Source organism: Vigna unguiculata, chromosome 6 (assembly GCF_004118075.2).
Source record: "Vigna unguiculata cultivar IT97K-499-35 chromosome 6, ASM411807v1, whole genome shotgun sequence".
NCBI classification, from domain to species: Eukaryota; Viridiplantae; Streptophyta; class Magnoliopsida; order Fabales; family Fabaceae; genus Vigna; species Vigna unguiculata.
In genome coordinates, this window is record NC_040284.1 from 11,011,820 (window position 1) to 11,032,506 (window position 20,687).

General features: G+C 36.5%; 1 protein-coding gene across 1 annotated transcript; it reads right to left on the minus strand.

Moving 5' to 3' along the window:
• Positions 1–73: 73 nt before the first annotated feature.
• Positions 74–4,557, minus strand: LOC114186762 (4-diphosphocytidyl-2-C-methyl-D-erythritol kinase, chloroplastic/chromoplastic). Its single transcript, XM_028074770.1, has 11 exons — positions 4,107–4,557; positions 3,768–3,863; positions 3,616–3,684; positions 3,400–3,504; positions 3,251–3,307; positions 2,915–3,115; positions 2,419–2,511; positions 2,232–2,331; positions 1,823–1,922; positions 1,194–1,279; positions 74–532 (listed from the first exon to the last, which is right to left on the minus strand). Exons 1-11 carry the CDS (start codon positions 4,293–4,295, stop codon positions 435–437), a joined length of 1,194 nt encoding a protein of 397 aa, XP_027930571.1. The 5' UTR covers positions 4,296–4,557; the 3' UTR covers positions 74–434.
• Positions 4,558–20,687: the final 16,130 nt, after the last annotated feature.

The window sequence follows — 20,687 nt, forward strand, 5'->3', positions numbered from 1 at the left end:
ATATCGTAAGTTTACTTCCCACCAAAAAGGGATATCAAGGAGAAAATTATCTAAGTATTCTGTGCGGGTAAAATATCAAAAATCAAATTTTCGCCATAAAAACATTCCAATGTTAATTACATTAAGTGGTATAAAAATAAAAAAGATCATCCAACTTTGAAACAGAACTAAGATCATCTTTAACTTGCAACATTATTTTTTTGGTCTCTGAATAATTGCTAATAACCAGGACAAATTATTCGGACATTGTTACTTCTTAGATGCCCCTGCTTAATATTTATTCAATCGATTTTCTCTCTAATTTTATTGTTTCCCAGCAGTTAAATTGCAAAACTTAATTTTTACACCACTGAATGATGCAGGAGAAAAAAATACAAGATAATGCAATTTTGCATTTTTGCATTATTGTCTTCTTATCTTGAAAGACCATATGGTTAAACAGACTCTGAAACAACAGAAGCAGAGGCAGAAGAAGGATTTGAAGCAGGTTCTTGATACCACTGGTTTTCCTCTCTAGTTAGAAAATAGGCATCTGCAAATGAAGGTGAGAAATTCACATCAAAATCAAAATCCATCATAAGCTCATTCTAAAGCACCATCCTAATAAATATAAGTACTTAACATCTTGGTAACATGAAATGCATACACTTGTTGAAATAATTTTACTAAAATAACCTTTTCCCAGTAAATGTATTACTTTTATCTTGTGCAAATACATTAACATTGATATGGTTTAAATTAGAAATAGAAGTAATACTTCATTGAATGCTGAAATAAAATTAACCCTTTCAGTTAATGCACTTAGAGAAATACTTTTAAGGAGACTCCACCAAAAAGGCCATTTTCCTCACCGAAGTGTACTTGCCCCATCAGGACTTCATTCAATAGGGGCATTTGAATTGAAATTAGTTAATTTTTCAAATTAAAATAATATTGAAAGGATTTATATTTCTGACAACTTATATTTTGCAGATCAAATGCATGTTGAACCTCTGCACATTCTTATATGCAATATAAGTAAAATTAAACAATGTGAACTGGTAAATTCATTTCCCACTTTCCAAATCATAAGAAACATAGAATTAATCATTTTTGCTTCTAGATAATGGATATCTGCATATGGAACTAGAGCTTCAATATATCAGACATGGATGTAATTTTCTACCTTTGAAGGTTAATTTATCAAAGCTTACCTGATAAGAACACATCTTTGTATTCATCATCATCATAAACAAATTGTGGAGGATCAGGAGAGCCAATTCCAACAATGGTGCTTCCACTGCATGAGATGTATTCAGACAGCATGTAAGATGATTGCATCTTTTCAAATCATGACTCCATATTCCAACAAAAAGAAAGAGGATCAAGACAAATATTGACCACTTCAGAAGAATGAATACCATTCAGAAAAGGGAAGAGTAAACATCAGTTTACTTTTATGTATAACCTTTGATAGAATTAATTATAATGGAATTGTAGAAAATAGAGAATGAAAAACCTTCTTCTCTCATATTTCTGGATGGAATATACAGCGATATATATATATATATATATATATATATATATATATATATATATATATATATATATATATATATATATATATATATATATGGAGGAAGATGAGACAATAATTGTGAAGAGTGACTAACAACATTGCTCTGTGGTAGAAGGGATTAGTCTCACACAAAGGGTGTAGAGAAACCTTTGTAAAAACCACAGAATATGTTTGTGCCTGGGGCCAGCTCTAGCATGTTTATATGACTTTTACGAAAATGCCAGTCTAGATATTAAAGAATTATAGGTTTTCCAGTGTTTTCACCTTCCTGACATAAAAACAGCACCATATTCTCCACGACCAGCTGCACTAATGCGCTGCTTCAGTCTTTTGAGAGATGGAAGAACTTCAAAAGCGGGAGGTTCTGCAGATGAAGGAAAAGGAAAATATGAAAAGAAAATTAAAGCCAAAAGCACCAGAACAGTACCAAACTTCAATGAGAATCAAATATAACTTTGGCAATGATAAGAAGAATTGATGTTGTGCAAGATATTAAGGGACACAGTTGATTTTTCAGTAAGTTGTACATACAATTATACAATGAGAATAGAATAGTAGAATATCAATTCTGGTATATACCATCATTCTAGACATCTCATAGAATTATGTAGAACTTGCATTCAATAAAATCAAATCAAAGCCAAAGTGAGAAAACACATAGCTAAAAGCATACCTAAATCATTAATACAAACATCTTGTGAGATACCAAGTTTTGAGATCTTCTCCAACAATGTTAAAGGATCAACATTACTAGTCTGGTCCAAACGTAGCCTCTGTATCATCAGAAGTTGTTAAATTCGTGACTAAAAGTTGAGGGAGATGGGGTATGGTTTCATTACTACTCCGAAAAGACAAATTACCTTGTAGACTTCTGCAGTTGAACATGCTTGTGGGGGTTTTATGAGAACCATTGGAACGTCCAGAGAAACTGGTGGAGGAATATTCTCAACAACCTGCACAGGTGAAGAAAAAATCTTGAATAAAATATAATGATAGGGAAATCATATTCAATAAGAGTTTAGCTGCAAGCAAATGGTTAAAAGGGTTATAAATGCATGGGAGTTCTGTAGTCACCGTCAAGCACAATAGTTAGACAAATCACTTCACATTCAATATAACTTTGCTCATATTTAATCAGCACAGAATGACTATCAAAGTTTTATACCATGACTCTTTAAGCTGTATTCTAGGAAGTGACATAAATCTCTTCACAATTATAACATCTAATCAGAATTGTAAAATATTATCAATTGGTGAATCCGGACAGCAAGATATAAAAATAAATAAGAAGTAAGCATCTTACGGTTTTCTCAAATATGAATTTGAGAATGGAAGGTACCTAATTTTTTGACTAACCTCTCCTCGACCAGTGCAATAGGCTGCTCCCTGAGAGAAAAAGAAGGGAATATCTGATCCAATCTCACTTGACCATTCTTGGAGTTCTTTCTCTGAAGCAATGCCACCACTAAATTGATTTGCTGCCCATAGTGCAGTTGCAGCATTGCTACTTCCACCACCAAGCCCTGCCCCAGTAGGCACTCGTTTATCCAGATGAATCTGACAACAACATGACCATACATAACACACATGAAATCTTGGGGTAAGATGAGTTTAGATGAAAAGATAGAAGCATGCTGATTTTAATTAAAAATGGTAAAAATTAGGAAGAGAATAAACATCGTAACTTCGTACCCAAAAGAACTTGTCGCTACCAGTCTTCTTCCTATAAAGGTTAAGCGCCTTAATAATCTGTTAAAAGAGAATTTCCATATAACATTCTCTGAAATGTGAACAGATAAATGACCAGAAGAGGAAGAGAATGAGAAGGGAAACAGTAGTACCAGATTTCTATCATCAAGGGGCACCCCAGACACATTGGTTGAGAGGCTATCCTTGGTTTTTGAAGGTGACAAAGAGAACTTAATTATGTCACCTAGACTTATCACCTGAAAGACTCAAAAAAAATGCAAAACATGCTCAAAATGCATAAACCATATTAAAAGGTAAATCAAATAAGAGAGCACTGAAGTAGTTGCCAAAATGTGATAACCTCTTACATGAAAAAGGGATGCCAAGTCATGATACCCATCTTCCCTCTTGTTTGTTATTCTCAAGAAAACATTTATCTGCAGAAGAAAAGGTAGCAATGTCAACACAAAATAACCAAATTTGGGTAGCCTCCAAGCAAAAGCACGGGGAAAGTGGTTACCTTGCAAGGAGAGAACAAAGTAAGCCTCGAAAGGGGAGCTTCCCTGTCCACTTCATCAGCCAACTGGTTAAACCTTGCTTCAGGGTCATACACAATCTAATCTCACCAACAAAAGATTACAAAATTTAAAAAACATCTGTTGATAATCAAAATTCAAACCTAAAACAAATGTTATTCTACACAAACAACCACACTGAAACTTCGATCCAGAGCATAACACACTAAAAAAAATTCAAACTTTATCCCTAAACAAACTTAATTCTACACAAACAACACTACTGAAACTTCAATCAGTAAAAAAGCATAACAAAAAGAAAGAGGGGAAGAAAAATATGTAACCTCTACTTGTCTCTTAGAAGTGTCGGAATCGGAAGCCATGGCTCTAACCAAATGGGGTCTCTGAAACCGAAGCTTAGAATGAAAATTGGATGTCCCATTTGGTCTGAATTGAGAAAAATGGCTACTTCTGAAGGAGTTTTGGGAAGTGGGGAAGACATAGCTACTGCAAAGAAGGTGAGAAGCAGCCATGGGTGGTTGAAAGATCGGAACTTGAATTCAGGTGCAGATTGGGCACGTGAAAAATTTTCTGTAAGTGATGTGCTTCTTGTTCGTCGTTTATTCTTCCTACAAAATCTGGTCAAATTCAATTGTGCCGGTAGGAAAAATTCTTAAGAATGGTTTAAAGACTGTTTTAAAACTCTAATTCAAACGGTCAAAGCCGACAAATCACTTCTTTACATGTTTTTTTCAGAGTCTGGCTAGCAGAGGTGGCTTTAATGGGGGACTGATTAAAGAAGAACTATTTTTTTAGTTAATATATATAAATAATATAACTTATAAAAAATAAAACAATAACAAGCATATAATAGTCATTAAAAAATTATTAGTTGGTGATTTTCTCCTACTCAACCCAAAATTGTAAAATTAACACATGTTAATGCATGATGAAATTTTCAACGTTAAAGTAAGTAATCTTATGAGGAATAAAATGAAAAACTTTTCTCTTTCTATTTGAATTTATCAAAAGGTTAACAATAAGTAAGAATTTTAAACTTCTTTTCCTACAATAATTTTTTCGCTAATATCTTTTTCATTTTATATGAACTCTCAAGATATTTTATTAAAATAATTGGATTCCATTCCTTGGTTTTTTAGTTTTATCCTGGAAGTGATGATGGCTTCTCCATTTTTATTAAAAACTAAAATTTATTATTTACAACAAAAAAGACAAAATTCAAATTGTTAGAAGAAAGAAAAAGAAAAGAAGAGAATGCCTCACCAAAAAATTTTAAATCACCAATATATATATATATATATTGCTGTCGTAAAGATTGACTCTACAGGCTGTTAAAAATATAATATCTTAGCAAGAAAATAAATGTATAATAATAAACATATGTTTAAAGTATTACCTTGTATTATTATTGATGATCTTTTAGTAATCCGTTGCTAATCAGATATTTAGATTAATGACATAATCCAATTACTAAGTTTCAATTAATAAATAATTAAGACATTTTGTTCTTCATTAAGAGTAGTGGTACCAATAATTCTTATGTTATACTATATATACATATATATTATATAAATAAATAAATATATGTATATATATAAAGTGTAAATTATAATAGTATCTTTAATATTTATATATTTTTTTATTTTGTATTATTATAATAGTTTCTTTGAAAAGTTTAAATGAAACTTATACAATGTTTATAAATAAAAAATATGTAATAATTTAATGTTCAAAGAAAAAGAAAAAATGTTGGTATGAAGTTTTAAAATAATGAAATATTAATGTAATTTGAAAATTTTTTAAACTGTTGCAGAAATTCAATAAACATGACACAGTTGAAGGTTTATTTCCATTTACTTAAAATTGACCGCAAAGTTCACGTGGATACGTACTGCAACTCTCATAAAAATCCTATCCCACCAGCCTGTTTCTGTTCCGCATTTCGAGGTTCATCTTCTGCGCTACATTATTCCCCTATTTATTTATCTCCGTCCCTAAGCAGCGGTTGTGTTTCACTTGAGAGGAAGGTTTACAAGGAGAGAGAAAGAGATGGAAAGAATTAAAAAGTGAAGTTATTTTTATTTTTTTTAAAAGATTAGAAAGTAATTTTAAAGTACATTAAAAAATAAAATTAGTAAAAGTTTATGATTGAATTGAATAATATAATATATTAAAAAATATTAATTGATAAAATAAAATAAAATTATTAAAATATTTCTAATGTTAGAAGTAATATAAAATATTATATATGTGACATCCCATTTTAGAAAGATATTTACGTCACAAGATTATGATAACGAGAACCACTTAGATAATTAAAAAAGAAAAGTAGGAAAGATAACTATTACAGTAATCCGGAATTTACTTAAAGGAAAACTTAGGCGTACCACATAGTCCTAAGCAAAAGGAAATCTTAAAAGTTCAACAGTCTTGCAAAAGGGTTGCCCTCAAGGCAACTAATACAAAAGGCCTTATGGCCATGAAATTACTCCTAAGACATCCAGACAGGGGAGTCTAGGCCGCACCGCTGCTTCTCCCGGATTCATCTCGAACAACCTTCTCATCTGCTCCCACCAGAAGGTGATCATCGCAAAAGAGAAAACATAACAGAAACAACACAAAATGCAAGGGTAAGCTAGTGTAACTTGAAACTAATCATGGTTTAAAGAACAAGTGCATAAACATTCACAGGCATACAACACAGAGACACATAAGTCATGTTATGGCAAACAAGCAAGACACTATGACTCAATTATCCGGATAAATATATTAAGATCGGATTCACCGGACGCTTGCACTTGTGGTGGCCTCTACTGCTCTGCAGAGCCATTGCCAATGGGTTTCACCCTACCACGCACAAGGTTAGCCTTTAAGCGTCTAAGGCCATTATCCTGCCAAAGACTAGGGCCTCCCGCTACTCTCACCACTTGGGTCAGTTTGCTCTACTTGAGACTCACTGACCCCTTTAGAGTTTCGGGATGCGATCCTTACTTGAATCCTTATCTTAATATATACACTACACGCCACCATAAAATCTTCCCACGAGACTCATGGAATTACGCCTATCACACCAAATTTATGTTTCATACCATGCCCACCACCTTTATTTAGAACATCCATTCCTCATGCGAATTCTCAACCACCCAACCAAACAAAATTCATGAGTTATTCATGCCAACACACCAACTTTTAGTTCATAAGATTCAAGCAACCATATATATATATATATATATATATATATATATATATATATATATATATATATATATATATATATATATATATTCACCTGCTCTAGGTTTTGAAAGAAAGGGGTAAATAAATAAATCACACAATTCACCCATCAAACAAAGAGGAAAACAGATTTGGAACCACCCGCTGCAGTAGCCTCGCTCAAGCTAGGAGTCGTCGCCCAGGCGAGAGAAGTTGTCTCGCTCAGGCGACTGGCTCTCGCTTAGGCGAGCCTACAACAGTGGGTCATTGGAGGATTCACGATCTCTCGCTCAGGCGACGCTGTCTCGCCTGAGCGAGTTGGCCTGTCGCTCAAAATGCAGCCCCTCGCCTAGGCGAGTGCTCGAGGCAGAACCAGGGTGAGCATCTTGATACTCTCGCCTAGGCGAGACGAGCTCGCTTGGGCGAGAATAGCAGAGTTCACCACTGTCATCCCACATGCAATGGCGGAAACAGCTCAGATCCACTCCCAAATTCACATGCAACTCCATTTCATTCAACAAAAGCACACCACACACGCATAAAAACATACAACGACCAAAAACAGCCAAATAGTGATTTAAAACCAAAGAATCTAGCTTCCCTTACCTCTTTAAGCGCTAGCAAACACAACGGGTTCACACCACCGAACACCACAGCTTCAGTAACTACTACAATGAGCTGCAACCACGAAACCAGGACCAAACAAGGGTACGGAGTTAGATCCCCACCAACTCATGTGCCCAACAACGGAAGAAAGGGAAAGACCAGGAGAGTTCCCAGATTTTACTTACTTGAATGCCAAAACGAACTTAGCTAGTTCGAAGGGGGGAGATTCACCGTGCCCTAGCAGAGGACTTCTGCTTTCGTAGAGAGGTTGAGGGAAGACTGGCTTTCTGAAAACAAGGTGATGTGAAACTGTGAGGGGGTTTGGCAGGGTAGGGTGCCCTTCAGAGGGCTGCCCTTGGGCCTACGAAGGGCCAGGCCCAAACCTCTGGGATAGAAAGAAAAAAAAAGGGCTTACAATATAAATTATTTAAAATAATTTATTTAATTTTTATTGATTATGTAAAATAATAAAAAATATATTTATAAAAAATTGAATAATAAAATTTATTTGGTATGAAATTAAATTTAACATTTATTAATTTAATGTTTACATAAAAAATAATTTATTTATGTTATATATATATATATATATATATATATATATATATATATATATTGTTTTTAAGTCTTTAAAGTAGAAATTTTTTTGTTTATTTTGTGAAAACCCCATTATCTCTTCCCCTTATACTCTCTTCTCTCTGTTACCCATACCACAAAACAACACTTCTCCCTCTCTACTTTTCTCTGCCTTCTCTCTACCAGAAGACATTCTGAATTTTCATCCAAAAGTCTGAATTATTCTTTTTTGTTGCAAAATTCAGTTCCCCTTATACCTCTTCCCTCAGCTGCAATTCTATTTCCTCCATGTAAGTTAATTTCAGCCTTCCCCATCTCTCTTTAATTCGAAATTTTGGAGCTCCAATCTTGTTGAGCCAAATTGGGAACCTATTCTCACCTTGTGAACCTGCATTTCAGCTCAATAGGTTGTGCAATTGAAGTCCCCTTGGTTGGAAGTGTTCTAGCTAGTTAGTAACCTCTAGAGGTAAGGGAAGCTAACCATTTTTATTCGAATTGGTATAAAAATCTGTTTGATGAGTCTGAATTACATGTTTAAGTGTTGAAATGATGTTTGAATTGCATGAATTGGTGAGTGATTGATTTGTGTGTGAAGAATCTGGGCTCCTGCATGTGGGAACAGGTTCCTAATCTGGTATTTTTGCCTAGGCGAGTGACTCTCGCCTGAGCGAAAACACCAGAAAAACCCACCCTTGGTCTTGCACAAAGCCTCGCCTAGGCGAGCTCAGGTCGCTTGAGTGAGAGACACTCTCGTCTAAGCGAACTAGCTTAGCCTGAGCGAGAGTTCGCCCAGGTTTTTATTTTTGCCACTGTTAGAGCCTCGCCCAGGTGAGACTGACCCGCCTAAGCGAGATGGCCTCTCGCCTGGGCTAGATTGTCTAGCTTGAGCGAGGATCACTACAGTGGGAAGTTTATGGTTCTGTTGTAAAGAATTAAGTTATATGTCTAAATGAAACTTTGCACCTTTAGTCTCTTATATGCTTGAAATGTTATGTTAATATTCTGTGTGGTGAAATTTGTTGAACATGAATTAAGAGAGGTTGTGGTTGAATGGAATTTCAAGGGAAATTCAGATAAGTATGTCAGCGTCTGTAAGGACGTGAGAACTCCTTATTGGTTGGTATCCTGAAACTCCAATAATCATTCACGCTTAGATAGAGCATAATGGATTATGTCGTGAGAAGTAGTAGGAGGTCCTAGTCTTTGGACTTGATTGAGTCCTAGACGCGAAGGGGACTTACTCTGGGAATGGTCGGGTGATAACCCCTTGTGTCCAAACTTTGCAGAGTTTGGGAATCGTTACAGGTGCAAGCCACCAAGAGCTCCAATGTCGCTTACACAATCCGGATATGGATTCTAGAATTATACAATTGAGCTATGTGTTATGAATGATATTTATATTGTGAACTGTATCATTTTCTCTTATTTCAGTTAGCTTACACTTCTAGTTTATGTTTGCTTTTCCTTGTGTGTTCTCCTTTGCAATGCTCACCTACGGTTGGTGTGAGCAAAGCCGAATCCAGATGAAGATACCCCTCTTCTGAGAAGGAGTTGATGCTTTTTCTGGGATGTCCCGTGGTATTTTTTGGGTTTGATGCTGTGATGTTTTGGGATGTACAATTTAGCCTTTTTCTTATGCCTATACTTGCCTTTTTGGATTTATATGGCAATTTTGGATAACTGTACAAGTTATATATATATATATATGTATATATATATGTATATATATATATATATACATATATATATACATATATATATACATATATATATATATATGTATATATATATATATACATATATATATATATATATATATATGATAGTTATTCCCTACTATTTGTTGTGCTTGATCATAATATAATGTTTTATTTGGTAGTGTGAAAACTATTAAATGGGATATTACATTTTTTGTATCAAAGTAGTAGTTCCTATAGGGTTTGTAGGTATGAGCTTGCTTAGCTTCTGTTGTGTGTTTCTCATTGTGTTTTGGTGTAGTTGTGGTATCTGTTAGCTAGACTAATGGTTCCTCTCTTTGTGTGGTCAGAGCTATGGCACCTAGGCCTCCTCCTCCTCCTCTTCCAAACCCGGATAGTTCTCACTGGGTGGAGACAATTAAGGCGATGTTAGCAGCCCTGCAACAGCAAATGCTAACATGGTGAATCAGCACAACCTAGCCTTACAACAGATGGAGTCTGCTAAGCTCGCAGCGGAGGCGACTCAGTAGAGGCATTTGGAAGCCCTGCATTAGTTAAAGGAGAATCGTTCTGCAGTTGGATCTTCCCAAGCTCCACCATCACGAGTACAATAGTGGAGTTTTGAGGATTTTCTTCAACATCATTCATCCCGCTTCGATGGCAAGACCATCCCGAATGAGGCAAATCAGTGGATGAGAGATATGGAGCGAATTTATGATGCTAAGAGGTGCCCAGCAAAAAATAGGCTAGCATATTTTGAGTACCTGCTTACCGGAGAGGCTGTCCATTGGTGTTCTAGTATGAAGATGATGCTAGAAGACAGTAGGGAGCCTGTCACTTGGGAGTTGTTCAAGAAGAAGTTTTATGCTGAGTACTTCCCAAACAGTGAGGTAGAGTTCTTGCAGCTGATGCAAAGAGAGATGTCAGTATTAGAGTATGCTGAAAAGTTCAAGCACCTGGGCAGATTCCACACCTTGAGGATGGTTGAGGATTGGCAATGTAGGAAGTTTGAGAATGGGTTGAGAGGTGATCTCAAACTCATGGTGGCTCCGCTCTCTATCAAGGAATTTATTGCCTTGGTGGACAAAGCAAGGGTAATGGAGAAGTTAATAGCTGAAGTTGAAGCTCAACAGCGACCTCAGCAGAAGGTGGGAGGACCATATGGGTCCACGAGCCGACAGGATGATCGGAGGAAACCCTACTCTAGACCTCAGCCTCAGGGGTCCAGGAGATTTCCACCTTAGTCCCATCAACATCAGTCTCACAAGCCACATTGTTATCATTGTGGAGGGCCCCACATGAGGAGTGCTTGCCCTCAGCTTGGCGGCAGGCAAACATGTCATAGATGTGGCCAGGAGGGCCACTTCCTCAAAGATTGCCCCATTAGTAGGAGTGTAGTGTCGAGGCCTCCGACGCAGTCTCAGCCATAGCAGACATGGGGAAGTGCAAGGCCTCAGGCAGCTGGCCGAGTATACGTCATGACGGGTACAGAGGCAGATAGATCAGGTAACCTCATCATCGGATCTTGTGTGATTGCTGGTAGGAGCTTGCATGTTTTATATGATTCGGGAGCGACACACTCATTTGTGTCGAAGTCTATAGTGGTAGAGTTGGGTCTCCCGACGAGGGAACTCCAGTACGACTTGGTGGTGTCCACACTTGCTTCTGGGTTGGTTAGAACCTCGATAATGTGTGCTAGATGTTTGATCGAGGTTGAGGGACGCAAGTACAGGGTAAACCTTATCTGTTTACCTCTGGAGGGGTTAGATGTAATCTTGGGAATGGATTGGCTATTTACTAATCACATTCTCATTGATTGCAATGAGAAGAAGGTGTTATTCCCCAACTCAGAGGAAAAAGATATGTTGATGTCCTCACAACAGGTGGATCAAGCCATCAAGGAGGGATCTTGGTGTTTCTTAATTCTGACCCAACTATCTGTTGAGAATGGAGATGGTCACCTTGGGACGCCAGTGGTAAGGGAATTCTCAGATGTTTTCCCTGATGATGTGCCTGGCTTGCCCCCTTCTAGGGATATAGAGTTCTTTATTGATCTGGTGCTTGGAGCAGGACCAATATCAATAGCACCTTACAGGATGGCTCCTGCTGAGTTAGCAGAGTTGAGGAAATAGATTGAAGAGCTGCTGGAGAAACAGTTTATCAAACCAAGCGTGTCACCTTGGGGAGCGCCAGTGTTATTCGTCAAGAAGAAAGATGGCAGCTCTAGGCTTTGTGTGGACTATAGGCAACTCAACAAGTTAACCATCAAGAACAAATATCCTCTGCCAAGGATAGATGACTTGTTAGATCAGTTTCACGACACTGCAGTGTTTTCTAAGATCGACTTGAGATCAGGGTACCATAAGATTAGAGTTAAGTCTGATGATGTGCAGAAGACCTCTTTCAGATCCAGATATGGGCACTATGAGTACGTAGTGATGCCCTTCGGTGTGACTAACGCCCCTGCCTTGTTCATGGACTATATGAACAAAATCTTCAGGCCGTTTCTAGACAAGTTCGTGGTGGTTTTCATCGACGACATCTTGATATACTCCCAAACTCGTGAAGAGCATCTAGAGCATCTGAGGATAGTTTTGAGCATCTTGAGAGAGAAGCAACTGTATGCAAAATTGTCAAAGTGCGAGTTTTGGATGACCACGGTCCAATTCTTGGGGCATATGATCTCGACTTAGGGCATATCTGTGGATCCATCTAAAGTGGAAGTTGTGTTGAAGTGGGAGCGTCCTAAATCAGTGACTAAGATTAGGAGCTTTGTGGGACAGACAGGCTACTACAGGAGGTTCATTGAGGGATTCTCTAAGATCGTGGCACCCTTGACACAACTGACTCGCAAGGATCAGCCTTTTGCTTGGATCGACCGGTGTGAAGATAGTTTCCAAGAGTTGAAGCAGAAACTGACTAGTGCTCCTGTGTTGGTGATTCCTGATACCAGTAGACCCTTTGAGGTTTACTGTGATGCCTCCCATCAGGGATTAGGGTGTGTTCTGATGCAAGAGCGAAAAGTGGTTGCCTACGCCTTAAGACAGCTGAAAAGTCATGAGAAGAATTACCCCACACACAATCTGGAGTTGGCAGCTATAGTGTTTGCACTGAAAATCTGGAGACATTATCTGTATGGCGACGCACAGTTCCATGTTTTCAGTGACCATAAAGCCTAAAGTACCTGTTTGACCAGAAAGAGTTAAACATGAGGCAGAGGCGATGGATGAAGTTCTTAAAGGACTTTGACTTTGAGTTGTTGTACCACCCGGGGAAAGCAAATGTGGTGGCTGATGCCCTAAGCCGAAAAATAGTCCACGCATCTTATATGATGGCCAGGGAATTGGATTTAGTGGAGTAGTTCAGAGACATGCAGTTGCAGGTGGTTTTAGGAGAGGATGTCATTATATGCAACCATCTAACCGTGTCTAGTGATTTCCTCGTCCTGATAAAAGAGAGACAATTATTCGATCCCAAGCTGCGGAGAATAGTGGAGTTGCTTGGCACTGAGAAAGCCAAGGACTTTGTGATAGGAAGTGATGAGTGTTAAGGTTCAGAGACAAGGTCTGCGTACCTAAAGATTTGGAGGTGAAAGGTATGATTCTTGAAGAGGGGCACAATAGTCGTTTTAGTATGCACCCAGGCATGACTAAAATGTATCATGATATGAAAGAATCCTTCTGGTGGTCGGGAATGAAGTCAAATGTTGCTCGGTATGTGTCATCCTGCTTGACCTGTCAAAAGGCTAAAGCAGAACATCAAAGACCTGGAGAGATGCTGCAATAGTTAAAGATCCCGGAGTGGAAGTGGGATAGCATTGCTATGGACTTCATTACCCATTTACCATGGACGGTGAAGAGCCATGATGCCATATGGGTTATTGTAGACCGTCTAACTAAGAGTGCCCACTTCCTAGCAGTAAATCTGAGGATGTCCATGACGAAGCTGGCATAGTTGTATATCAGTGAGATTGTGAGATTACATGGAGTGTCGTCGAGCATAGTATCTGATAGGGATCCACGATTCACATCCCGTTTCTAGCAGACGTTGTAGAGTGCTCTAGGCAGCAGACTGACTATGAACTCAACTTATCACCCCTAGACAGATGGCCAGTCCAAGAGGACAATCCAGTCTCTTGAGGACCTCTTGCGGGTGTGTGTGCTTGATCATCTTGCTGCATGGGACGAGGTCATGCCTTTGGTGGAGTTTACTTATAATAACAGCTTCCATGCAAGCATTGGCAAGATGCCATATGAAGCTCTCCATGGTAAGAGATGCAATACTCCTTTGTGTTGGTACCAAGATGGAGAGTCAGTGGTAGTAGGACCAGAGTTATTGAGGCAAACTACTGAGAAGGTAAAGCTAATACAAGAAAGGATGAAGGCATCTCAGAGCAGGCAGAAATCCTATGTTGATCAGAGGAGAAGACCTTTGGAGTTTGTAGTTGGAGACCATGTTTTCTTGAGGATTACCCTGACCACTGGTTTAGGGAGGGCTATTCGCTCGAGGAAGCTGTCTCCTAAGTTCATACGTCCATATCAGATTTTGAGGAGGATCAGACCCGTGGCTTATGAGATCGCCCTACCTCCTCAGTTTACCAACCTTCACTCAGTATTTCATGTTTCCCAGGTCAGAAAGTACGTGCCTGACCCCTCTCACATGCTTGAGGCAGAAGAATTGCAGATTAGAGGAGATCTTTCAGTGGAGGTTCAGCTTGTTGGTCTTGGTGATAGCCAGACAAGGCAGCGAAGAGGGAAGTCCATCAGTCTAGTTCAGGTCATCTAGGACAGAAGAACGGGTGATTCCACTTGGGAACTTGAAGAGGAGGTGAAGGAATCATATCCACACCTGTTCTCTGGTAAGTCTTAATTTTCGGGACGAAAATTTTTGTTGTTGGGGAGATTGCGAAAACCCCATTATCTCTTCCCCTTATACTCTCTTCTCTCTGCTACCCATACCACAGAACAACACTTCTCCCTCTCTACTTTTATGTGCCTTCTCTCTACCAGAAGACATTCTGAATTTTCATCTAAAAGTCTGAATCATTCTCTTCTGTTGCAGAATTCAGACCTGAGGCTTGTTCAAGACCTCTTCCCTCAGCTGCAATTCCTTTTCCTCCATGTAAGTTAATTTTAGCCTTCCCCATCTCTCCTTAATTCGAAATTTTGGAGCTCCAGTCTTGCTGAGCCAAATTGGGAACCTATTCTCACCGTGTGAACCTGTAGTTCAGCTCAATAGGTTGTGCAATTGAAGTGCCATTGGTTGGAAGTGTTCTAGCTAGTTAGTAACCTTTAGAGGTAAGGGAAGCTAACCATTTTTATTCAAATTCGTATAGAAATTTGTTTGATGAGTCTGAATTACATGTTTAAGTGTTGAAATGATGTTTGAATTGCATGAATTGGTGAGTGATTGATTTGTGTGTGAAGAATCTGTGCTCCTTCATGTGGGAACAGGTTCGTAATCTGGTATTTTCTTCTAGGCGAGTGACTCTCGCCTGAGCGAAAACACAAGAAAAACCCACCCTTGTTCTTGCGTGAAGCCTTGCCTAGGCGAGCTGACGTCGCTTGAGCGAGAGACACTCTCGTCTAAGCGAACTAGCTTAGCTTGAGCGAGAGTTCGTCTAGGTTTTTATTTTTGCCACTATTAGAGCCTCGTCCAGGTGAGACTGACTCGCCTAAGCGAGAAGGCCTCTCGCCTGGGCTAGATTGTCTAGCTTGAGCGAGGATCACTGCAGTGGGAAGTTTGTGGTTCTATTGTAAAGAATGAAGTTATATGTCTAAATGAAACTTTGCACCTTTAGTCTCTTATATGCTTGAAATGTTATGTTAATATTCTGTGTGGTGAAATTTGATGAACATGAATTAAGAGAGGTTGTGGTTGAATGGAATTTCAGGGGAAATTCAGATAAGTATGTTAGCGTGTGTAAGGACGTGAGGACTCCTTATTGGTTGGTATCCTGAAACTCCAATAATCATTCACGCTCAAATAGAGCAGAATGGATTATGTCGTGAGGAGTAGCAGGAGGTCCTAGTCTTTGGACTTGATCGAGTCCTAGATGCGAAGAGAACTTACTCTGGGAACGGTCGGGTGATAACCCCCTTATGTCCAGACTCTGCAGAGTTTGGGAACCGTTTCGAGTGCAAGCCACCAAGAGCTCCAATGTCGCTTACACAATCCGAATATGGAGTCTAGAATTATAAAATTGAGCTATGTGTTATGAATGATATTTGTATTGTGAACTGTATCATTTTCTCTTATTTTAGTTAGCTTACACTTCTTGTTTATGTTTGCTTTTCCTTGTGTGTTCTCCTTTGCAATGATCACCTACGGTTGGTGTGAGCAGAGCCAAATCCAGATGAATATACCCCTCTTCTGAGCAGGAGTTGATGCTTTTTCTAGGATGTCCCGTGGTAGTTTTTGGGTTTGATGCTGTGAAGTTTTGGGATGTGCAGTTTAGCCTTTTTCTTATGCCTATACTTGCCTTTTTGGATTTATATGGCTATTTTGGATAACTGTACCAACTGTATATATATATATATATATATATATATATATATATATATATATATATATATATATATATATATATATATATATATATATATATATATGATAGTTATTCCCTACTATCTGCTGTGCTTGATCATAATATAATGTTTTATTTGGTAGTGTGAAAACTATTAAATGGGATGTTACATATTTCATATGAAGATAGTTTTTAATTTTGATTATGTTTGTTAATAATATAGGTAACAATTTTTAATAAATTTATTTTATTTTCTTCAAATTTTATAGAATTATATATTGGTTATACTTTTAATTTTTAGATGTTTATTAATAATAAAATTTTTATTTATTTTTATTAATAAATTAAAACTAAAATTATATATATATTTGTTAAAAAATTAAAATTGGTAAATATTAATAAATTAAGTTATCTAAAAATTTTAAAGTAAATAATATTTTCACATGACACATAGAAAAAAAAACATATCAAAATTGAAATACTAGAATAAATTAAAATCATTGCTTTACTATTTCATTAAATGATTAACAAATAATCTAAAACAAAATTTTATTGAAAAATTTATCAATAAATATAACGAGAATAAAGTGATAATTTCTTATTCATTACCTTCTAATATCTTCAACAACAATGGGATGAAATATTTTAGCAATCCCTCTATTCCATTCCTATCATTTACTTCTATCACTCCAAAAAGAATAAGGTAATCACTTTTTATATCTTCTTCTCCGATTCTCTTAAAGAATAAATCCACTCAAAAGAACAAAGCCTAAGAGAATCCACATCTTGTTGATAAAAGAAAAGAAGAGACAACAACATGTATAAATTTACTTTAATTTTAGTTGAACATATGTGTTAAAAGTCATATAATTTGACTTAATGTAGAGTTAAAAATACTCGGTTTAATTTGGTTAATTCTTTTAATTACAAATTTTGTAATTTAACTTTAATTAGGTTGGTAGATTAGGTAAGTGACGATTTTTTTTCCCCAAAAGCACGGTTGACCACTTTTTTTTACTTAAATAGCATACTGTAGTTTAAATTTACATGGATGGCACAATTTTTTTTTTCAGTTGAGAATTCGGTCCTCTAACAGCCGAATTCCAACTTATGATGCTTTTTTTTTCTTTTTATTCCAAGTCAGAATTCGGTCCCAGGGATCCGAATTCTGAACTTGTTTTTTTTTTTAAATAAATTAGAATTAATATTTTTAAACTTTTTTAATAAAATATATATGAGTTATTTTTTGTTTTCTTTTTGTAAAAAATGTTACATTAAAGGTTAAATATATATTTTTTAAATAGATGTAGTATTGTGTTTTTAGTTATTTTAGGTATTATTTGAAAGAAAAAAAAATTTCTTTTTGAATTTGTTGATTTAAAAATAAATTTAGTATTGTGTAGTAAGTTTTTTATGTGTAATTTGAAAATATAAGCGTCGATTTAATTTAATTTTTTTTAATAATTTGTGCAGTATTAATTTTTTTTAATAGGAGTAATTTGGTGCTATGTTTGGAATCTTTCCTTCGTGGACTTTCATTTTATTGTGGGTTCTGTATGTGGGGAGTAATGCTGGAATAAGTGGGGAGTTTTTCTTAATATTATGAACATCACTAACAGTTTTGTTAATGTAAAATATGAAACTTGAGTGTTAAGACAAAATGTTTGTTGTCATTGTATCATAGAAAAAAACTATTTTCATTACCACGAAATTGAAAAGTAGCTTTTTTGGATGGTGTAATGAAAAGATGTCCCTTAAAGTATGTATGAGGTATGTGAGGAGTCTTGTTGGATTAATTTGTGAGTTATTCTTATTATTTTGAACATCAGTTGCAGTAATTCAATGGAAAGTATAAAAATGGAAAATATAAAACTTGAGAGTCAAGAGAAAAATGTTCATTGTAATCATATGATAACACAATAATATTTCTAAGACTACTAAATGTTAATTGGATGGGGATAATGGAAAAATGTCTCATAACTAATGAATGAGGTAGGTAGGGACTAATGATGGATTAAGTGGGGAGTTACGATGGACATTTTGATATTGAGTTATGAACAACAAAAGTAAATTATTTCCATGACGACCAAATTGAATAGTAGCTTATTTGGATGGTGAACATTACAAATTATCCCATAAGTAAAGTAAATGGTATGTGGGGAGCCGTGTCAGATTAAATGGGGAATTATTGTAAATTTTTTATTATCGGTTGCAGTAACTGAAAATATGAAACAAAAATAGGTACTAATGACCAAAATATCCAACATAACTTCCCACTTCATTGTTCTTCACTCCTCAATTTCGAAGATAGTGTGACTCGAAAATTCTAAAAAACTCAGTGGCCACATTAGCCAACATTTAATGTCATGGTCATGGAAATGAATTTGTACTATGTTAAGGTTAGTGTGAGGAGTGAAGACCAAAATAATCATCACAACTCCCCACTTACTACCTCTGTACTCCCCATTTACAAACAATATTAGTATTAGCACAATTTCAAAAAGGTCCACCGTTCACATAACCCTTTATGAAGTGGTAAAATTATGTATCTTTATTCGCACACTATCCCAATAACATTGACAAGTCTTGTCCAAATTGCAAAGTAAGAGTAAATTTCTGAATTAAATATCAGCCTTGGCACCTCCCAATAAAGTTGACAAGTCTTGTCATAATTAGAAGGTGTAAGTGAGGCCAATTATTTGAAATATGCGTCAGCTTTAGCAGTGGTCAAAGTAAATTTTTGAATGGGCATGTTATCCCAATTGGAGTATCTTTCACCTTTTACAGGAGTGATATAATAAATCATCTTTGGCACCTCCCAATAAAGTTGATAGGTCTTGTCATAATTAGAAGGTGCAACTGAGGCCCTTTATTTCAAAGATGCGCCAGCTTTTACAGTGGTTAGAGTAAATTTCTGAGTTGACACGTTATCCCAATTGAAGTATCTATTACCTTTTAGAAGAGTAATATAATAAATCAGCTTTGGCACCTCCCAATACAGTTGATAAGTCTTGTCATAATTAGAATGTGCAAGTGAGGCCAATTATTTGAAATATGCGTCAGCTTCTACAATGGTCAAAGTAAATTTCTGAATTGGAACGTTATCCCAATTGAAGTATCTATTACCTTTTAGAAGAGTAATATAATAAACCAGCTTTGGCACCTCCCAATAAAGTTGATAAGTCTTGTCATAATTAGAAGGTGCAATTAAGGCCAATTATTTGAAATATGTATCAGCTTTTACAGTGGTCAAAGTAAATTTTTGAATTGGCACGTTATCCCAATTGAAGTATCTATTACCTTTTAGAAGAGTAATATAATAAATTAGCTTTGGCACCTCCCAATAAAGTTGATAGGTCTTGTCATAATTAGAAGGTGCAACTGAGGCCCTTTATTTCAAAGATGCGCCAGCTTTTACAGTGGTGAGAGTAAATATGTTTCTTGGCACACTATCCAGGTGAAGATAGTCAGTTCTATTTAAGGTTGTGGTTCCTTAGTTTGAAAGTTTTGGAGTGGTCTAGTATAGTAAGTAAAAATGGTTTTATTTGAGGAGTTGAATGCATATAATTCCTTTAATGCTGCTATTGATTTTAAAGATGAAAGGTTCTCCCTATGTAGACTTCCAAATAGGGTTACTCTTAACCATATGCGCATCATCATAAGAAGTCATTTGATGGGACCATCTGAGCCCCCACTAAGCCATTTGTGGTACCATGTCCCTCCTGAATTTGTTGCGGAAGGCATTGATGAGTTCCTTTTTGTAAGGAATGACGAAGATCTTCAACATGCCATTCAGTGACACTCAATGATGGTCCCTACGGTGACAATATCTTTTTATGTCAACTTCATGAAAGTTGAGAAGTGTGACAACTTTGTACCTATTTAGTTTTTTTTTTTATATGTTGTAACATTGGTCTTTAAGATCATTGAACTTGTTGAGTTTATCTAAAGAAATTGTTGTTCGTTATTTAGTAATAAAGCATTTGCAATTATTAAAATTTTCCATTGCTGATCTTCGAAATTGTGTTAAACATGGTAAACATTTGCTGATGTCGATGCACGATACATTCTAGGATCATTTAACATTTGTGGAACTGACAAATACAAAAATGAGTTTGAAATGTACCATGACATGTACTCAATTGTGTGTTGAAGTGGCCCAAGCATCGGTAATCCATTCAATGTTAGGTCATGCCGGTTATTCCAAACCTCTATCCATTGCGCATGTCTAGTAACCCAGTTCTCATCTTGTCTTCCCCTCATGTCTAATTTATGTAGATGATCAA